The 21,002-nt window shown below is 32.0% G+C and overlaps 2 protein-coding genes across 2 annotated transcripts; both read right to left on the minus strand.

Moving 5' to 3' along the window:
- Nucleotides 1-734: 734 nt before the first annotated feature.
- On the minus strand, nucleotides 735-2,220 carry LOC122610852 (ethylene-responsive transcription factor CRF2-like). Its single transcript, XM_043783811.1, has one exon. The coding sequence runs from the start codon at nucleotides 1,960-1,962 to the stop codon at nucleotides 1,018-1,020; it is 945 nt and encodes a 314-aa protein (XP_043639746.1). The 5' UTR covers nucleotides 1,963-2,220; the 3' UTR covers nucleotides 735-1,017.
- Nucleotides 2,221-14,566: 12,346 nt separating this feature from the next.
- On the minus strand, nucleotides 14,567-20,259 carry LOC122602056 (ubiquitin-conjugating enzyme E2-17 kDa). Its single transcript, XM_043774791.1, has 5 exons — nucleotides 20,147-20,259; nucleotides 19,928-20,033; nucleotides 18,256-18,383; nucleotides 16,548-16,652; nucleotides 14,567-14,924 (listed from the first exon to the last, which is right to left on the minus strand). Exons 2-5 carry the CDS (start codon nucleotides 19,995-19,997, stop codon nucleotides 14,781-14,783), a joined length of 447 nt encoding a protein of 148 aa, XP_043630726.1. The 5' UTR covers nucleotides 19,998-20,033; nucleotides 20,147-20,259; the 3' UTR covers nucleotides 14,567-14,780.
- Nucleotides 20,260-21,002: the final 743 nt, after the last annotated feature.

The following is a 21,002-nucleotide window of genomic DNA, read 5'->3' on the forward strand; positions in this document are numbered from 1 at the left end:
TTATTCACCATAACTATTTCTTCTTCACCATATACAACCACTATGGAACCACCAAGAGGTAATAAACAAAACCCACTACCACCACCGAACTGGGCGCCACCTCCAAATTTGGCACCACCACCGAATGAAAATGAAATTGGGTAGGATTGGGTATGTGTTGCCAGTGATTTGGGTAAAAATTGGATAAAGTTAGGTAGTGATGAGTTGAAATATTTTGATTGGTAAATGAATTGGGTAATATTGGATATCAAATTTGTACTCAGTCCACCCTTATATAGTAAGTTTTGAATTATAATCTTACTTGATGATATACATAAAAAAAGGTATTTTGGACCATATTCGAACTACTGTGATTGATTAATAAGGAAAAAACCCAACATTAATATCATGTAAACCCTGCAACTCTGCATCACAAGTTATACACATATAGATAGCAACAAGCATTGAATAGCATCGAAAAAACAAACAAAAAATAGGGTGGAAATCATATAATGCATGATCAAAACAGCAAGCATTCATTCCATTTCATTCTTTTACCTAATTAATTTAAAATACTATTGGCATTTTCATTGTCAATTGTGCAAGATACATCATGCTAATGACCTCTAGTGCAATCGGTTAGAATGAAATAAGAACATTTAATTTTTGATAAAAAGTCCGAAGTTTAAAAATTAAAATATGTTCATTGATAAGTAATATTTGAGATAATGTAAGAATTAATAACAAGTAACGTATGAGAAATAAAGCAACATCGCGTCGTTGAAATATAAATAAATATGCCACACTTTAAACATCAAACACTGAAACATCCACATATATTAGCAACTCGTCCATTACTCTTAAACAGTAATGGAGTTCACCTAGATATTTATATATATCTATATAGTCTATATCTATCTATCTTATCTTCTTATCATACGTAATATATATAGTCATAATAATAAAAATAATAAACAAATATAATAAACTTCCTACTTTCCGTACAAAAATTCCAACCCCGGGTGGGTCTTTTACTTTCTAAAGTGAAACAAGAGGATCCGAACCGAATATATCACCAAACTCATTAAAGTAATCATCTGCAGCCCAACTACCAAACCCGACATCGTAACTCGAATCAACAAACATGTCAACCGGGTCGGTTCCTTCAAACGGGTCACCCGTTAAGCTTGCCGGGTCGAATATATCCGGTAATATATCTGGGAACTCAAACAAATCCGAAGTACAGAAACTATTATCAAAAGGCTCAAACCCTGAAAAATTCTCCGACGATGCCACGTCATCTCCGGTAACTTCCGACACTTCAACACCGGCGTCGTTGTGAGTTGACTCAGCAGTTGACTCGTCGGAAGTAAAACGTAAAACAGACTTGGGTGACGTGGCCTTCATGTTGCGGTGAGAGTCTTCGCCGGAGTTGTTACTCGAAGACACCGGAGAAACCTTTGCTTTTATCTTTTCCGGCAAAGACAGCGGCGGTGGTGGAAAGGTGAAATTAGTGAGCGCGTGAGGACCACGTAACTGAATAGCCGCGTGGTCGTAAACCATAGCAGCCTCCTCAGCGGTATTGTAGGTACCAAGCCATAACCGTACACGTCGCATTGGATCTCTAATCTCAGCCGCCCATTTTCCCCATGGTCTTTGCCTCACCCCGCGAAACTTTTTATTATTGGTAACTTTTAATTTCGGTGGAGGGACATCACCTTTGCCGACACCTTTATTTCTGGATCTTTTATTGTTGTTGTGGTTTTGAATTGATTCTTTGACCGTGGTTGCGGGGGAATGGTTTTCTATAGTAACTTGAGTTATGTACTTCTTGACACGTGTACGGGTGGATTCATCTCCTGAAGAATCGGAGTCTGTAGCATAAGGGTCAGTTAAGGAAATACGTATGATTTTGGAAGGAGAAGTGAGGGCATTCATAGTGGTGTGGGTTTTGTGTTCGGTAAACTTGCGAGAATCCATCATTTCTTCGGATATATATTGTTGACTAGTGAATATATATCTTACGTACGTATATGATTTTATTATAATTTTGACAAATTAGATTCGCATTTGAGTGGGTGAAAAGTGGTGGTGGTGGTGGGTATGTGAGAGTTGCTTATTCCGGTGAGACAAAAAGGGGGACTGAGGAGTACTTACTAGTAGGGGTGAAAGGGGAATGAATGAGAGAATTTGGAGAGAGAGAGAGAGAGTTTAAAGTTTGCGCGTGAATGAAGAGTGAAGAGGGAAAGGCTTCGCCCAACTTGTTATTTTATAGGGTCCTGTTACTGTTACTGAATATCTATTTCACCGATTTTTATATTTGTTTTTATCTTTTTAGTTGTATTCAATATATTCTACATAAATACATGTATTACATTACAATTTTCTTAACTTATTATTAGATTGACTATTGTGTTTATATTTACAGTTTAACGTAATCTTTATAAATTTCAATTTGTTTTACACTTTTGTCTTATCAAAATCTTATTATGACCACTACTAAATTGGTGATAACCGATATCTAATTTATATAAATAGTTTGATCGAAGCTTTTTATGACCACTACTACTGAATTGGTAATAACCGATTCGGTGATAGTTTCATCGCTGGGCTAGGTAGTCATCGGCCCTATGACAGAGCCTTTATTAATGGCCTTAGGCATTTTCAAAGGGAGGTTATGAAAAATTATATATATAGAACGGTGAGAACACTTAAAAACATCATTTTGATGCATTAAAAGTCCATAAAACTAACATATTGCATAACTAATTATTATTATTTAAGTGTTTAACAACATATTCATCCGTCAAAATCGAAATAATCTTGTTTTTTGTTTTGTACATCCATTTTGGATGCATATTCATCAAAATGATGCATCCAACAAAAAACGTGATTTTTTCGATTTTGATGAATCAATGTGTTGTTAAATATTTAAATAATGGTAATTAGTTATGCACTATGTCAGTTTTAAAGACTTTTAATGCATTAAAATGATGATTTTAAAGTGTTCTCACCGTTCTTATTTTAAAACTGTTCTTATTTGATTGTATATATATATACATAAGCGTAATTGAAAATTTTTATGTCAATGAAGTACAGATATTTCATTGAAAATTTTTATGTCAATGAAGTACAGATATTTCTTTTGAAACCCATTAAAACAATCAGTTATTTTTTATATAAATTATTAATTCGACCTTTACAATATAGTTTTAACTAACTATAGAGAGGTCCTTGAAAGTCATAGAGCTGCAGAAACCCAAAGAGGCTCACAACATATTTGTTGTAAAATTTAACACAAAATAATTATGAATAAAATATTTGCTGTCATCCATTAAAGTCTAATAATGAATTTTAGGATCCACTAAAAACAGTAGATGTTTTTTAAGAAAACTGATGCAATCATATCTTGTTACATCGTGTAACAGAAAAACCGTTAAACATAAAAAAGATTCCGGTAAGTCTCAGGCAAACAAAACGACCAGTAGCGAACAAGGAGTGAACACGTGACGTGTGGTTATTTTTTTTTTTATATATTTATATTCTATGATAATATTAATATTATTTTCAGATAAATAAATGGAAAAGGCTGGTGATGAGTCAGCGAGTAATGGAAGCAGGTCACGTGACACCATCAGAGAGTGGGGGGCTCCTCAATTTCAGTCTTTCAAATACTCCTGTTCCGCCACCTCACTTGTGTTTTTACATTCATCGAGGACTATTTCTACTAAATTAATTAATTTAAATTTTACTCTTTTAAGAAAATATAATATTCATATGTAAAATTAGGTTGGTTGTATTTTAATTTTAAACTTTTACTTGCATATCACTTGTTAAATTAAGGTTTAAGGTGTAAGTTGATTGGGAAAAAGATATAACAAAGAAACATTTAAGTTCCACTTGATAGAGGCAATGCCTCTTGATAAATAAAACTTTTTCTTCTATTATTTTCTGAACATTGTACTGTGTCTTTGTGATGGTTGCACGTAAATACTCTATTGTGGTCAAGTTACATAAAGTATGATGAGAGTTATAACTTATAACAAGAAGAAAGGCTTGAATAGCATTGGCGCATTACTATTGGTGTATATTTATCTCAAAATAAATTTCTTTTTTCAAGTGATGTTCTGTCTTTTTAATTCTTTCAAGTCATTGCATAATACGGATTACGGAGTACTATGTTTTGCCTAGCTGGAACCCATCGGTTCATCAAATCTAGTTATACATTGACGCATAATCTACTATAATTCTATCATAAACAATGACATTATTTTTGCATTGCTTGTTTAGTTGTTTTGGTCATGTTAACATCTACGTGACTTACATTATTTCAAGCTTTAGAAATAATCCCTGTCAAGCAATTTAGTCAGTTCAATCATTCGTCTTAGTCATCAAATTAAATGCAACAGAATTTATTTAGAGCCTCTGTAACGATACATAACTTATAAATTAACATGATATATAAATAAAGATTTCTAAGTATTCGTATAATTAGAAGTAAAAGTTAAAAAAAAAAAAAAACAGTAAAATTAATATGCTGTTCAAAAATATATGTAAAATAAAATGTTTTATTATCTAATTAAATGAGCAACTTAAAATCTGAGGCCTTTTTGTTTTATCTAATCCGCCTACTATTTACAAATACAATGCAACTAGCAACAAATTTTTAAGTTGCCTTAAAAAAATATAATTGAAAGAACATTACATTAACAAAATTTTTAGTCGTATATTCCGTATGTGTTTATTAAATGGGAAAAATGAAAGAATCACCATATTACGAAACATGTTTCCTACGAAACAACAAGTAACATAAGAAGTAACAACGTAAAGTTGGATAATTACTGCTGGATTGAGCCGGCCCAAAGTTATTGGGTTATTTGATTCGGGATGGTCCAACCATATGTGAACGACGGATCAAACAAAAAATAGCCGCCCCCATTGTTTCTTCTTACAACTTTTTACCATTCATACTTATATCTGTCTCTCTGAAGGATTGTATACTTTACTCTTATCTAAACCTCAATTGAATCAATTCACAAAAAAGATACTTATTTTATGATTATCATTGGCATCTTCTATTGCAAACTAGATTACAGATCAGTGTTAACACATGGACATCCTACAATAATCACTATGCAAGTATAGTTCATGTTTGGCTAACATTTGTGTAGTATGATAACGGAAGAAATTTTATGTTAAAAACATATCAAACATAATCAAGAAACATGTTTCAAAATTTGTTATGTCAATAATGAAATAAAATATTTTATAAACAGATTATGCTGCGCGCTAAAATATGTGTATTATCCACTGATAAGATTAGATTTTTATTATCAGGTATTTTTAATTATTTTTATTTTGGTTGGTATAATTCAATAACAACATTAAAAGTAGTATATATGTTGAGTTTAACTGTTCAAGTACTTATTCTAAAACCAATATGTTAAAAAAGATTCAATTAATTAAGAAAGTTTAAACAAAACTAGAGAACCTTAGTGCAGTTAAGATTAAAATAATAATTAGATATCATGTCAAAGTTTTAAAGAAAAAAATGTCTCAAAAAAAATAAAAAAAATAAAAAAAAAATTCACCAAAACAAACGAGAACGGTATGGAGATTCAATTAGAGGGACTTTGCACGGCCGTCATAAATTAGCCAGTGTCATACACTCATACAACGTAAATACGCGTTATCTCAAAGACGTGTTTTTGGAGTTAACGATTGTATATTAGGACAATGCATGAGTAGTCATTTCGACATTTCTTAAGTATGAAATTTACCTATCCCTAAGAGACAATCTGTCGAGCTTCATAAAATCACTTATATAACATTTTTAATGTTTCGTCTTTTGATACCACTTATTTCTTCCATGCATGATATCTTCAACAAAAAGTCAGGTACATTTGTACGAAGTAGTCCTCGTGTATGAATTTCAAATAAAACGAACTGGTTTTATTTGGTAGTACCATAGTAGGTAGAAAAGTATATCAACCTCTCTCTGGTAGATGAAGCATAATTAAAGGTCTTAACATTAGAAGCTACCTTATGCCTCCGTCCCTCATTTGTTTTTGGACTCGTCCTTCATAGAACATTACGGGGTTGGATTTGTCCTTGAATTTGTCCGTCCCCACTCGCCCCTCATGGACGAATTATTCAAGCATTTTTTTTCTTTTTAAAATTTGTGAGTATATAATTAAATAAAATATGAGTCCAAAACTAGTCTTGGAATAAGGCAGCTTCATATAGGCCACTGATCTACGAGATTTGCACCAAGCACTATTTTTTTTTTTTAAACGGCATTCTAATCTACTTTTACTCCTAAATTACGTGTTTACCTGGGATGAAACTCAAGACTCTCGAAAAATCTCTATTAATCTATCCCCACAAATGTGGAAAGTAAGACTCGAACCTCCAAGGTTAAAGACCTTACCAATGGGTCATCAACCCCATTGGCATACCAAGCACTAGCTTTATATATCTTCTTACAATGTGAATTAACTCCCAATAGATCAGTCTAGCTAATTTAGAGAAAAAAAAAACTTCTTTGAAAATATCACTTGTATAGTATTGACAGGGATTGAACTAATTGAAAACTCTTAACCATCCACTTATAATCACCTATAAGAAAAAGATCAACAATCTGAACCTTTGGTAATTACTTATAATAAGATTATTATAAGAAGAATTATTAATAGTGATGAAAGCTAATTGACTTTTGTTCTAATGGCATCTGAGCGTCACTTATCAATCAGATTTCGAAATAGGTTAATAGTGATGAAATTGAATTTAGAAACAACTTTTTTCTATTGATCAATAAAAATCATTTGTTGCCCGTAGTTAAAATAATTTAGAAATATATCAAAAACTGCGTGTGCGTTTACAAGTATCTAAGACTAGTTGATGTAAATATGTACGAGTATTAAGGGTACGGTATACCCCAGGGACCAAGCCGGTATTGGTTGGTCACCGAGTTAAACACAATTCCGCCCCATAGGTATACCTAGTGGGTGTAGGACTTTAAACAAACTGAACAGTTTATGAACAGTTCACGAACCGTTCGGCGGGAAGTTCATTCGAGTTCGTTCATTTATTTATGTTCATGAACGTTCGATAATTTGTTCGTGAAAATTCCCTCGTTTATGTTCGTTTACATATACTAATACCTAAGCAACTATACCTAAAAAATAGCTTAAATATAAATATTTTATTTATCTCATATAGATATAATATATATACATATATATATATATTAATTTATATTAAATTATTAATACCTACTGCCTATATTTTAAGAAAAAGTTTAAATATAAATATTTCGTTTATATTAAAAGCGTGTGATCGTGTAATATTGAGCTCGGAAATAAAAGGATATAAACCTCTTTTTTATTAGATTAGTTATGCTGTATATTCGTATCATACATAGAAATATTTCGTAAAACTTTTAGCCGATGGATATTTGTAATCTTGAGTTTAAGTTCTAATGCTTATAGCTGTATGTTTATTGTTTGTTCATTAGTGTTCGTTCATTTGTATTCGTGAACATTCGTTTATGGACATAAACGAACGAACATGAATAAGCCAACATGTTCGTTTATCCGTTCGTGTTAGTTCAGGTTGTTTACAACCCTAAGTGGGTGGAGAGGGAATTAGGGAGGGTGGTGCGTGCCCGGGTTCCTCACCGGCCTCTTTCCTTTCTTTTTTAACTTTATTTGGGTGGGAAATGAGTGAGAAAAAATGGTGAGATATTCCGTGAAGATAGGAAAAATTAGAGTAAGTGAAGAAAAGTTGGGAAGAGTGATAAGGTACACCCCATAGTATGCAATTCCAAATATTGAAATATAGGTTATTGATAACGTAATTTCCCGAGTATGAAAAAAAGGATGAATAAAAGGAATCCATAGTAATGGCTGACAATTTTGACACGAAACTTCTTAACACGACATGACACAACCTGTTCTTAACAGGTTTTATATTTATGCTTAACATGTTTTGTATCCTAACAGATCCGAATCTGTTAAGACATGAAATGTTTTCGTGTCTTAACAGGTCCGAACCTGTTAGACATGTTAAAGACATGTTAAGTCACACACACACACACACACCATGTTAAAATTATGAAACCCTAAATACCTTTTATTTTCCAGTAGTCTAATATGCAGCCTCCCAGGTCCCAACCCTCCCTCTCTTCCAAGATCGATCCATCATCAATCCAACTATCCAAGGTCGATCAATCATTAATCCAAGTCGATCCATCATCAATCCAGTCGATTCTTCATCAACCATCAATCGATTCTTATTCAATCCATAATCAATCCAAGTCGATCTGTTCAACCGATTGGTAACTTCTTTACTTTTTACTACTTCAATTCATCAATCGATTTGTTTAATTTCATCGATGGATTCGTTTATTTTTATGTAACTAAGAACGGAAAGTGTAGTCGATTTATATGTAATTAAGAACAGAAAGTGTTCAATCGATTTATATGTATTATGTAATTAAGAACAAAAAGTGTTTATGAACTTTTGTGTCATTGTGGATTATTATGGTTATGTATTAATTAAGACTTTTATAGAACTTTTGTATTCCATTTTGTTAAACTATTGTGGTGTTTTTGACTATTTTCATATGATCATAATCGTTAGAACTTTTGATGTTGCAAGTTTTACCCCATTTTTTAAGTGAATTATATAGGTTTAGTGTTAAGAGGTCCTTAACAGGTGCACCTTTAAAGTTCGTGTTGTGTTTGTGTCCAGAAAAAATGACACAATTTCTTAACAGGTCGTGTTTGTGTGTACCCTTAACACGTTCGTGTATACCCTTAACAGATTCGTGTATTAACAAGTTTCGTATGATTTGTTATGTCAGCCTTATCTATACTAAAGACAGGAGAGTGGCTTCTTAATTAAAAAGAAAAAAAAGAAAATTAATATATACAAAAGCATCGGGGGAGCGCTACGTGTACTAATTTGGGTTTCCCGTACCCGACAAAAACCATTTTTATGTGGTTAATGTATTATGTTTTTAAAGGCCTTTGGAAGGAATAAAACAAAATAAAATCAGCTAATGACCCAAAGTAGGATATATATCTTAATTAATAACATGAAGTTTTGTCTTAAAAGGTTGATTAGAGTACCAACTTGCTAACTACTCGTATATGTTTATATGCGACTTATTCTTGAACCATTAGCTGGGGTTTTTGTTAACCGAATATTTTAATGTGTCATCTTTTAAATATAAAAATGGTATTTTTTGTTTGTAAAGCTCTAATATGACAACATTTATTATTTCAAATTTTTCATGACAAATAATTATGTTAAAAAAGAGGTAACTGGTTATAGAGTTAATATTTATAATTTGTACCATTGTGTTACAACAGATGTAAATAATGAACCTCACTGAAAACACAATAGATTTAATATTGCGTATATACAATTTTTTGTATAAATGTGGATGCTAGAATTAAACAGAACGATAGTATGCATGCCGTCGTAAACATTTCTATATATATATATATATATATATATATGGGGTGCCAATCAAATGAGAACTAATTTAAAATGAGAACAAATGAGAAAATTTAAAAACTACATTTTGATCCATTAAAAGTCTATAAATTTGACATATAGTGCATAACTAATTATCATTATTTAAGTGTTTAACAACACATGGATCCGTCAAAATCGAAAAAAATCACATTTTTTGTTAGATGCATCATTTTGATAATATGCATCCAAGATGGATGCATAAAACAAAAAACATGATTTTTTCGATTTTAAAAAATTAATGTGTTGTTAAACACTTAAATAATGATAATTAGTTATGCACTATGTTAGTTTTATGGACTTTTAATGCATCAAAATGATGTTTTTAAGTGTTCTCACCGTTCTTATTTTAAAAGTGTTATCTTGAAGTTTATAACTGTATGGAGGCATGGATTATCATCCGTTATACACTTATGTGTAGATTTGGATTCTTGATCACATGTGCACGAATATTGCTGTGATTACATGTGAAAATCATGATTTTTCTGTGGGCCCGTCGCTGGAAAGTCTTAGTGGTTTTACAAAAAAGTCTTGTATATCGTAGTAGATGATGGTGGTGGTCTATAAGTTACGAAAATCAATGGTTCTTTTTTGGATTTTTTTTAGTTAGTCTCAAATTATCTTTCCCCTATATATATATATATATATATATAACGGGAAGTGATATTCGTATAATTTCTTTTGATTGATATACCACAACTATGCATTACTGGTTTGTACAGTCAACTCTACAATTTGTACATTGTGGTACATTAATCAAAAATGATTGTACGAATATTAGTTCTCATATATTATTATTATTATTGTTATTATTATTATTATTATTATTATTATTATTATTATTATTATTATTATTATTATTATTATTATTATTATTATTATCGTATGACTAAAATTCACAAGCTCACTTCAGTAAGTGTGAACTTTTTTTTTTTTTGGATGATGAAGAAGATATGATATTCAGCAAATGTAAAGCAAGCTAGTCAACCCTAAAAAAACATAGCTTAAGATAAAGTATAGTATTTACTATATTTTGTAACACTGTTTTGATAATGACAGATGTTGCTAATCTCTCATTTAATAAGGAGTAATAAATACATAAATGTGCGACTATCACTTCAAATCAACATTTTCTATTTTTACCATTTCTTGCATGTAATAAATTGCTATGACTTATTAGGAACATGCAATTCTTCGGATTGTTATTAATAAAAGAAAAATGTTAAATAAATTAAGCCTTTAGGGCTTTACTTAAGGTTTATAAAAAGGTTGTACGTTTCTATATCAAAAATTCACCCCTGATTTTTATGGTAAATGTACAATTATTTAATGCACCTTAACGAAAGCTCTTAGGGTTTCGTTTAGCAAAACTCTTAATAAAATTCACTTTCATTCTAATAATTAATTTAACAAAAATATATATATATACGTTTAACTTAGAGTAAACAGCACGTACGCATTAGGCATTTTTAACAATATTATATTCATATTAATTATTAAAATATTTTTAAAGAGAATGTACGTTTAGCAAAATAATTAAACAATATTGTCGTTCAACTTTAGGCTGAAAGTTGAAAAAAACTAAAATCAACTGTACATGTTGCTATGTGTTGTCAAATGATTAATAGATCATTTAGCTCTCTTAATCAAGGATAACGACATGTAATCCTTCCAACTGGGAATAGTTTTATTATAAATTAATTACTCTCGATCACATGCCGTTTTGTCTCTAAAACAAATTTGGATTACATATGATCGTTTTGTGTTTACAATTATGCCTTTGTCCCCCTGCTAATTCTTTTTGTTTGATCAACAGAACAAAAGGAGTTTGCATCTTTTCTTAGGAATAACAAAACACGCTAATCAAGGAAGGTAGGTAGCTAGAGAAAACAAGAAATTAACCTGCTATCAAGCTAGCTTCTCTTTGTTGAACCGTTTGATTTTACTAAAGTTACTTTGATAATACGTCGTTAATGCATGAGTATATGGATGCATGCATTATTAATATTATTATCTATAGATAAAAGAAGTTAGGTTAGATATTATATATGACCGAGTCTAAAACAATAGATAGGCCACCTATACACATGTCACAATTGTATATATGTACACTTATCCCGGTGCAGAGCCACATGGAGGCAAAGATTATTGCTCATGATCACCTATTCACCCACAAGAAAATCTATGAACTTTATATATTTCTATATATATCTTATACATTTTATATCTGTTAATATCTCTTGTGAAAATGTCCACCCTTCTAATTTCTAAATCGAATAGCTAGATCGTGTGTGTATATATTATATATATGTTTGATAAGTTGGGATTCCGATGATGAAAGTCTAAATAATGACAAGTCGATCAAGAGATCGACAAATTGCAAGAGAGAGGCCTTATTATTATTATTTACTATTATTGTTAGTACCTAATATATTAGAAACCACTTTGATCGTTATTTTGTCTTTCTTTTCTAATAAGTTTAAAATGTTTACGCGGCCAATTTTATATTTCTACTTGCAATTTGCATTGGGTTCGTTTAATAAACATGAAGTAAAAGTCAAAATCTACGTTAATCTCAATTAGTGCATTTTTATATTTCTACTTGCAATTTGCATGGGGTTCACTTAAGTAATTCATTAAATTTACATGATTCTTATATTAGCTTTAAAAAAAAGACAATTAATTAATCTATGTAAAGACAAGAATCATATTACCTAATGAAGAAAGTATGACTAGAGAAGATGCACCAGATCTTAAGTGCTAGTATTTAAATAAGTACACTATTTACGATAGCCAACATTCTTCAATTTTTTCATTTTCTCTTTCTTTTCTTTCTCTCTTTTGTTTATATACAATTAACTAACTACTAAAATTATCTTCTTACTAGACGGATGTCCGCACGATGCGACAACGATAACGGTAGCGACGACGGTGTGATGATGGCGGTAGTGGTGGCGGCGATGTACAACAGTGATGGTGGCGTGGTAGTGAATGTAAATTAATTGATGTAAAAGGAGTTAATATGGTAATTTAAGGGTTGCAGAATTTATGTTGTAAGTTATTTCATCAAGAGTATTATAGGTATATAAGTGAAGATGTTTAAATTAGTGAATAAAGAAGAGAGGTAATATGGTTATTTAACGTCGTAATTACTAAAAAGGAAGGACAATTTGCTTTATATAGTAGTATAAATATAGATTAAGTGTATTAAATGGCTACAATGAGGGGTTTTGATGATAGTGCGGGGTGGATTCCTTGCAATTTGAAGTGGATAAGCGGTGGATGAAAAGGTTGATGATGTGGCAAAATTAGAGTGTAAAATTTGGGGTGCGTGATAGAAACTCTCCATATCGCCCTATTTATACAACAAATATTAGTTAACTACAACAAAAGTACACAATTTATTACGTAGTGTATAACTGTAAGATTTGTTGTAGAAGGCTAAAACTTGTTGTAGCAATATCACTTCCCTATCGCCTAAAATGAAATTTTGCTTATGAATTAGTTTGTATCTTTATATAGTTACTCATTCTAGACGTATTTTCGCTTGTTCTTTGTTCAAACACTTTCAAAGATTAGATAAATTAGAATGCACGTACATGCTACAAATTGTCAATTATAAGTAAACTAGTTTCTTACTCCGGGCGTTGCTTTGGAAAATTTACAAAACAATACATTATACAACATGCATTACAAAAGCATATTATTAAAAAAAAAAATACTACTACACAAATAATAAAAAGCGTTGCAATAGTCTATTTAAAAACTAACCAGAAAAACTATTTCATAGTATTATACCCATCCATTGTTATATAATTATCGATCGTTAGCGTCGGGTAACTAAAATAAAGCATAAAATGTGAATTCTTGAGAGCCCATTTATTTATGTTTTTTTTTTTTTATCATTATTCGTTCTGTTTATTTTGATTTAAAAAAAAAAAGAAAGAAGAAGATGAAGCCTCTTAGAAAATAAAATAAAAGAAAATGTCCATAATTCATTCAAATGAAAAAATTGAGTAGGAGTTGTGAACTATAAAAGATAGGGGTGAAAGTTGTAAGAGGTAAAAAATTAGTGGTAAAAATAAAAAGCCTATAAAATGCACCGTAGATAAGATTGTTTTGAAATGTATATATATACTAATGATTTAAACCAATACATATACTCCATATAAATTATCTATAGACTAGGAAGGGAAGATGACGTTTATAACTATAACCAGAACTTGTTGTCTAATGTGTACGTATTATCTTTCCAGAGTAATAGACATATGCGGGTTTCATACATATCAACAAATCCATACTGTAAAAGGATGAAGACGCTTTTCACTTGCCTTTGTAGTTACCAGTTACCCATTAGGAATTTGGAGGTTTGATCAGGCAACAAAAAAAGCTTGATTCATCAGCAAACTTTAGGAGAGGGTTATGCAGATTTGATTGATCTCAAATGTGATAACCAATGACAATTCAGCATTTTATACGATTTTACTTTGTTTCAATATCTCCAATACTTTAAGATCTTCCATTGATGCACATTGATGGTTGAATAACAAGACTAACTTTGGGGACATTTTATACATTTTGATTTAATCACGTATTGAGACAATAGTAACCTTTTGGCAACGCTTGATGTCATAATGAATTATGGGAGATTATATTAGTACCATATATTTTAATAAATCTACCACATTCATGCTTAATCCATTTGTACAGTATGTTATAACACTTACACAGTGCAATAAATTAAGGGCATTTTTTTTTTGTTAATTATTGCATTTTCTTGTAAAGACAAATCAAATTTGGGTTAAAATTTGAGCTAAATTGTCTACTAGAACTTTTTCTTTTTTAACTGGAACACTTAAGAACTACAAAGGTCTTGCATCTAAAACTGAAAGTAGTAAATAGAAAAGGGTGGAAATTCCCTCAATTTCCCCAACTTGATTAATCAAGATTGTTCTAACTTGACCCCTCAAGTTAGAAACAACTTGAGGGGATTTCTACCTAGATAAAATGGCTGAAAATGGAAATGTAGATAAGCAGATGGGAGTTGATAGAAAAGGTGAATATTTCCATACAAAGAGAAAAGCAGAAAAAGAGTGTCATAAGGTTATAGAAGGGATGTTTTTGTGACCTTTTCCAATTTAGTCCATCTTACGATAGGCGCATTAATTCAACACAACTTTTGTTTTTACAAAATAAAAGAAGCAAAACCAACAAGGAAAAGGAGCACTTCCTTATCAAACCTTTGCATACACCAGCAGCTAGCCCATGGCATACTTCTGAGTCCAGCTACGAGCTGTTGTCTCATATTTGCTTCTGTCTGTCTTGTACATGTGAGCAATCTCAGGCACTAGAGGGTCATCTGGGTTTGGGTCTGTCAACAGAGAGCAAATCGACAGCAATACCTGAAATTCATCGCAACAACATCAACCATCATTCTAATATTGGTGATCCAATAAGAAATGCTTCAACTTTCAACCCATTTCCTTATTAACAGGTCAATTCAGGTTATGGTCCATCTTGAATGAGTCAAACCAGTGAACTTGAAATAATGTCCAAAAAAACTAAAAAAAGAAATGAGTCAAACATATCAAAAGTCTGCCCAAAAATACTTTATATGCACAAAGAAGTGAAGAATTTACTAAATCACTTAATTCAAAATATTAATTTATTATTGAAATAATAATAACATTTTCCAATTATATTTGGCACACCAGCTGTTTACTATTTTCCCCCATATTAACCAGCCCATTTTGCCACATGTGATCCTACTGTTGAATCGTATTTAGAGTTTTTGATAAACTATCATTTTTAAGTGAAAAAATGACTATATTTCATTACATCATACTTGAATTGTAGTGATTGCTACAAATAGATCTTTGTTCTCACAAAAATATAAAGAACATTGCTTCTTGGAAGACATGGCAAAATTTGGAGAAATAATGTTTTGAGTAAATTACACTTTTCGTCCCTGAAGTTGGCACGTTTTTCACTTTTCGTCCCTAAAGTGAAAAAATTACAATTTTGACCTTAAAGTTGGCAGATTTTTTCAATCATCGTCCCTCGCCAAACGTCGTTAAGTTTCAACCATTAAGTCAGACACGTGCAACACACGTGAGGGACTGAAACTGCAAAAAACGACAAGTTCAGGAACGAAAACTGAAATTTACTTTTCTGTTTTCATCATCTTCATCTTCTCCGGCTGGCTTTCGTCTAGAAAATTCGCTGAAAAACTTAAAATGCGGATATCTCACTCGTTTCTTCGAATTAGACCACGAAACCACCACTAAACTTCTCAAAATTAACTTCCGCACGAATCCTAACGGCTAAAACTTAACGACGTTTGACAAGGGAAGATGATTGAAAAAATCTGCCAACTTTAAGGTCAAAATTGTAATTTTTTCACTTAAGGGACGAAAAGTGAAAAACGTGCCAACTTCAGGGACGAAAAGTGTAATTTACTCTAATGTTTTATTTGAACAGCTGAAGAAAAAATGTTTGCCTTTGAAAAAAAAAATCATGTTTTGACTCAATAATGCATAAGCTTTTTTGTTGGAAATCATCCTACAATGCAAAAAAGTATTTCCAAAAGTTTTTTTAACAATCACCTTCACAAACATTTACTACTTCATGGGCTAAGCATTTTCTAGGCCATTAGGTACAATACTGTAGTTGAATGTAAGTCTTTGATAGCTACTTTGCAAATAAAGGAGCCTTTAAAGAATTTCCTACTAATTTCTTGTAAATCCTACAAATTTATAATGAAAGTGATTTTATATAAAAAAAATACTAATAATAATAGTATTTTTAATTGTATACAGATTAGATATTTCTAGAAAAATTTATGGATGGTCAAGAAAACATTCAGGACCAATTCAACTGCACACGTGCAGCTGAAGTATCAACTTCGATCTCTATAAAAGAAATTTGCATAGCTTGCAAAGGTAAAACTCAAATGCAATTAATTATGATAGTATGCTAAAATCGCAAATATCAAACAGTTAAAATAGATTGAGTAGAATGCTAGCCTTGGAAATTGTAAGAGCAGGGCTCCATTGTTCCTTTAAAATATCAAGGCAAATACTGCCATTGCTGTTGATGTTCGGATGGAAAACCTTCGTCCTAAAAGCTACCTGATAAAAGAAGGGTGGAAACATAAGCACAATAAAAAAAAATACGTGAAAAGGGTTGATTTATTCTCTAAAGTTAAAGCAAAGGGATATATCATTCTACATAAAATAGATTACCACAATACCACCTAAGTCATATGAAAAGTAAAGATGTATTGATATGGTCGTAAAAAACTTTAGTTTATATTAACTGTGAACAGCAACTTGTTAACCCAATCCCACATGTGTGGGGTATGGGGAAGGTAAAAAGGTAATTGAACATTAAAAACAAGATAAAAAGGTAAAAAGCTATTTGAGCAGTACAGTTATAATTTCATATCCCAATCAATATACCAAAGAGCTCATGACATGATATGGTCACGTAACAACAACTTACCCTTTGCGCTCAACTGAAGTGAAGAAATAGAAGAGGAAAGTATGGGTTACAAGTTGGTTGATGTGAAGCCTAAACGGAGCAGATGAGTGCTTGGGAAGCATGAGCACATCTGTAACAATAGGCTTACTTGATTTTCCAGACGTGTAACAGTATCAAACAATAGATCATGAGAGACTTGGACTAGTCTGGTTATAGTGGCAATTACCATGAAAATGGACATCTGACGTTATAGTGGCAATTACCATGAAAATGGACATCTGACAGACCCATCAACTGGTAAGAAAAATGCACTTGAAATCCATGAATGTATACTCAACCCAATACTTTTTGGTCAAACTAAGCATAAGCCAGGAATAAATTTCAGACAATGTACAAACACCTATACCAGCTGACTGAAGTGTAGATATAAAAACTTATAGGCACGACGGTATTATAAACTCAACTAATAATACACCTTCCTAAATGTAAATTAACTAAAAAAGACAATGTGTAGATATGATTTATGCAACGGAATGTTAGATGGAATATTAGACTTGGTTCATGATCCAAAGACAGGGATGTACCAACCTTGAAGGGGGTGGTTACATACAGAGAAAAATATGACCCACCATGAGGCCTTAAAGGTTGGAAACACACTTTAGCTGGCTATGGGACGTGTAGAGAAACTTGAAAAATTAATCCTCAACACCACATCACCAGCGCAGATTTTTAAGCTACTCGATGCAAAATTTAGCAAATGCACCATTTATAAAAACCCGATATAAGGTGGGGCAGATAACAGGTTTAGCAATGGCTACGACCAACACGTGGCACATGGAAACCTATTTAATCGTTAATCTCTGACTGATCTTATATGCTACTGGGTGGCAGTCCTGGTGATATGATATTAGCAGTGAAACAAACCAAAATGTGAGGGCCGGGTCCAAACTAGTTTGGAATGAAGGCGTGTTGTGGTCTATCTAATCTGTCGCATTGAATTAGATTTTTAATACTGAAATAAAGTGAATGTAACATACTAAAATCACACATCTAGGCATACCCTCATGACAAAAACTTCTTAAAAGTCCAAAAGATTGTTTTAATGATGCATGCAGCATATCAAATGCCAAAAGACAGTTCTCGTGATTAAAGTGTCCTCTCTAGCGAAGCAATAGTTGTAAGAAAATTATGGATCGACGATGTAATAATATGCATTATCATCATTACTCGAATAACAGCGGTGATAGGTACCTTAGGTGGCTTAAATGGATAATCTGGAGGGAAATGAATGGTAACTAGAAACACTCCACCAGCATAAGGACTGTCAGGAGGACCCATTATTGTAGCTTGCCAGTGAAACATGTCTTCTGCCACCGGGCCTAATATCACAGCAACAAAACCAAGATCACACATGGGTTTGCAAAGTTGCAATGAGCCAATGAACATCAAAAGATGTACAGACATGTGGATTTAGTGCAATAAACAGTCAATATACTCACATCTATAAAAAGCGCTTTAACTAGTTGGCGGTATAGAATGTGTCATACCACCAGTTACTCCCAACTATTCATTGTTTAACATAATCTAATTGGTGCTCATCAAATTCTTAAACTAGGCATATTTACACCATGCAATATTCCCCAATAGTCATGTACACATTACACATATAAGTCATTGTGTCAACCAAATTAAGACGTAGTTGTTCTCTTGCAGAACCAAAACAAAATAAAGAAACTATAGCTCTATTCTTTTGTATTGTTTGGTGCAGCTGGACCTTTCTTAACAGCTATGGCTGGAACTCTCGCCATGGAAAGTACACTTTGGTGAACGTTTGTGAGAAACTTGGTACAACTAATCACCTGAAAAGGCAAGTCAAAAGGATTCATAAATGTCACCAATTAATCAGAGATAATCCCAGTCTTACTGCCTTAGATCTAATACTAAAACTTTGGCTTATAAACTAGAATAAAAAACACAACTTCAGCACGCCCCGAAGTCATCCACCCTAAGAAAACCTAAACTGAATTAACACACTACGAAAAACTAAATGAATACTCCAGATATTTTTCGATCCCACTTTCATCATAGCCATAAATACTACCAATCCACTTATTCACAAAACTTTAGATATGCCCTAAATGTGCCAATTTCAACTGGTTACTATAGAAACCACTTCATCATGAAGGTAAGCCCACTAAACTAAACAAGACAATACCATCCTTCATAGCCTGGTTCATCCGTTATGTCCATGTATACTAAAAAATATATAACCTTCATGTACCATAAGAAAGGAGAATTTCTATCTCTATATCGATCATCTTTCTTTTGATTTCCATCTAAACCAACAGGCCCACGCTAGACAGCGTTAGGCCAATTACACGAAAGGTAAATCAAGCTCGGGTAGTCCCCACTCAGAAGGTACTCCAACCAGCTGATACACATTCACCAAATTTTTTTTTTCATTTTTCTAATAAATCAAGTTCTTCCTTAACTTACATGATTGATCAAACCCGAAATACTTTCCAAAAACCCCACACCTCCAAAACCAACTAAGCTACATAAAAAGTACCTTACTTGTAAATTGTAATATGAGCATAATTACTCAATTTCCTACAAAATTTAACACGCTGATCACCTTCACCAATTAATTTCTCAATTTCCTACAAAATCAAGTTCTTCCTGAACCGAAACACTATCTAAATACCGCAATCTCCGAAACCAACTACACCACAAACAAAAAGCACATTCCTTTTTACAATTCAAGCACAATCACCAAAAAAAAAAAATCTAACAACTTTACATACAAAGCTTTCAACCAACAATTACCCACATCACAAAAAAACAAAAAGATTCCAACTTTATCACAAAAATACAAATTTAAACACAAAATAAAGAAAATCTAACACAGATCTTTAATTTATACCAGCACTGCAAGAGGTAGGAGGATCTTTCTGAAGATCCTTAAGTTCTTTCAAGATCCGCTTCGAAGCCATCCTTTAAAAGGACACGACACACCCCACCAGGATTTCCTACAAATTTCCCCACGCAATTTTATGCATAAATAAACTATAGATACAGGAATCATATATATTTGAAAAAAGTTTGACAAACAAGTTGTTGATAGAGAGAGGGAGAATCTTACCTCGAAGATCCTCTCACCTCTGATTATTATTAATATTATTATTATTTTAATTTTAATTGAATCTTTTCGTGTTTCTGAAAATTCGGAGGAAGGTATGGTGATCGATCAAATAGATAGATATAAATTCTCTCTGTATGTATCTATTCAGTCGTCTCTTTCTTTCTATTGGTCCGATACCCTCGTCTTTCTGATGATGCCAACTTTAGTCCTTAAGCTTTAAAATGATTATACAACAAATAAACACTGGGAGTTTTTTCATGTTTGATTTATCTGAAACAATGCTTTATTTTACTCACATGCTAGCTAACTGGAGTTCTTGCTAAAATCTCTTAAAAAAAACAAACTTTTAATTTTTAACCATTAAGGCATGGTTAAACAAACCTAAAATCTCTTAAAAAAACAAAACTTTTAATTTTTAACCATGAAAGCATGGTAAAACAAATAAATTTAGAGAGTGTTGGGGTATTAAGAGCCTTAGAGGTAAGGATAAAGAAAGGTAATAAACAAACATCTTTGGTTAAAAGGTAATGAGTAGTCTTCTTTAGGGCTAGCTCAACCTTTTCGGGAGTTTTAAGCAGGATCAACTTTTGGGGCCTTTTTACGGTCTTCAATAGATACCCTACCCCGTTTGAGATCGACAAATGATAATCGAAAAAACTTATAAATGTGAGTAATAGTCACCCGTAAAAACATACATGAAAGTAAAGTATAACTAAAGTAAATCTTCTTATTAACTAAAATAAATCTTTATGTCTAAATTATTGTATTTCATTTTTAAGTTGGCTTTGGTCACTCATCGGGAGTTTATTCCTAAATTTATATTGTGTAATTGTACCTATTAGCAATTAGCATCTTG

The sequence above is a fragment of the Erigeron canadensis genome, chromosome 1 (genome assembly GCF_010389155.1).
Source record: "Erigeron canadensis isolate Cc75 chromosome 1, C_canadensis_v1, whole genome shotgun sequence".
Taxonomy (NCBI): Eukaryota; Viridiplantae; Streptophyta; class Magnoliopsida; order Asterales; family Asteraceae; genus Erigeron; species Erigeron canadensis.

Excerpts from the sequence above, each read along its gene's own strand:
- LOC122602056 (XM_043774791.1), bottom strand. The coding sequence starts at position 19,997 with ATGGCTTCGAAGCGGATCTTGAAAGAACTTAAGGATCTTCAGAAAGAT. Across the intron at positions 18,384-19,927 it reads TCCTACCTCTTGCAGTGCTG|GCCCGGTGGCAGAAGACATG; the intron begins GTATAAATTAAA and ends CTGTGATATTAG. Across the intron at positions 16,653-18,255 it reads ATCCATTTAAGCCACCTAAG|GTAGCTTTTAGGACGAAGGT; the intron begins GTACCTATCACC and ends TTCTTTTATCAG.
- LOC122610852 (XM_043783811.1), bottom strand. The coding sequence starts at position 1,962 with ATGATGGATTCTCGCAAGTTTACCGAACACAAAACCCACACCACTATG.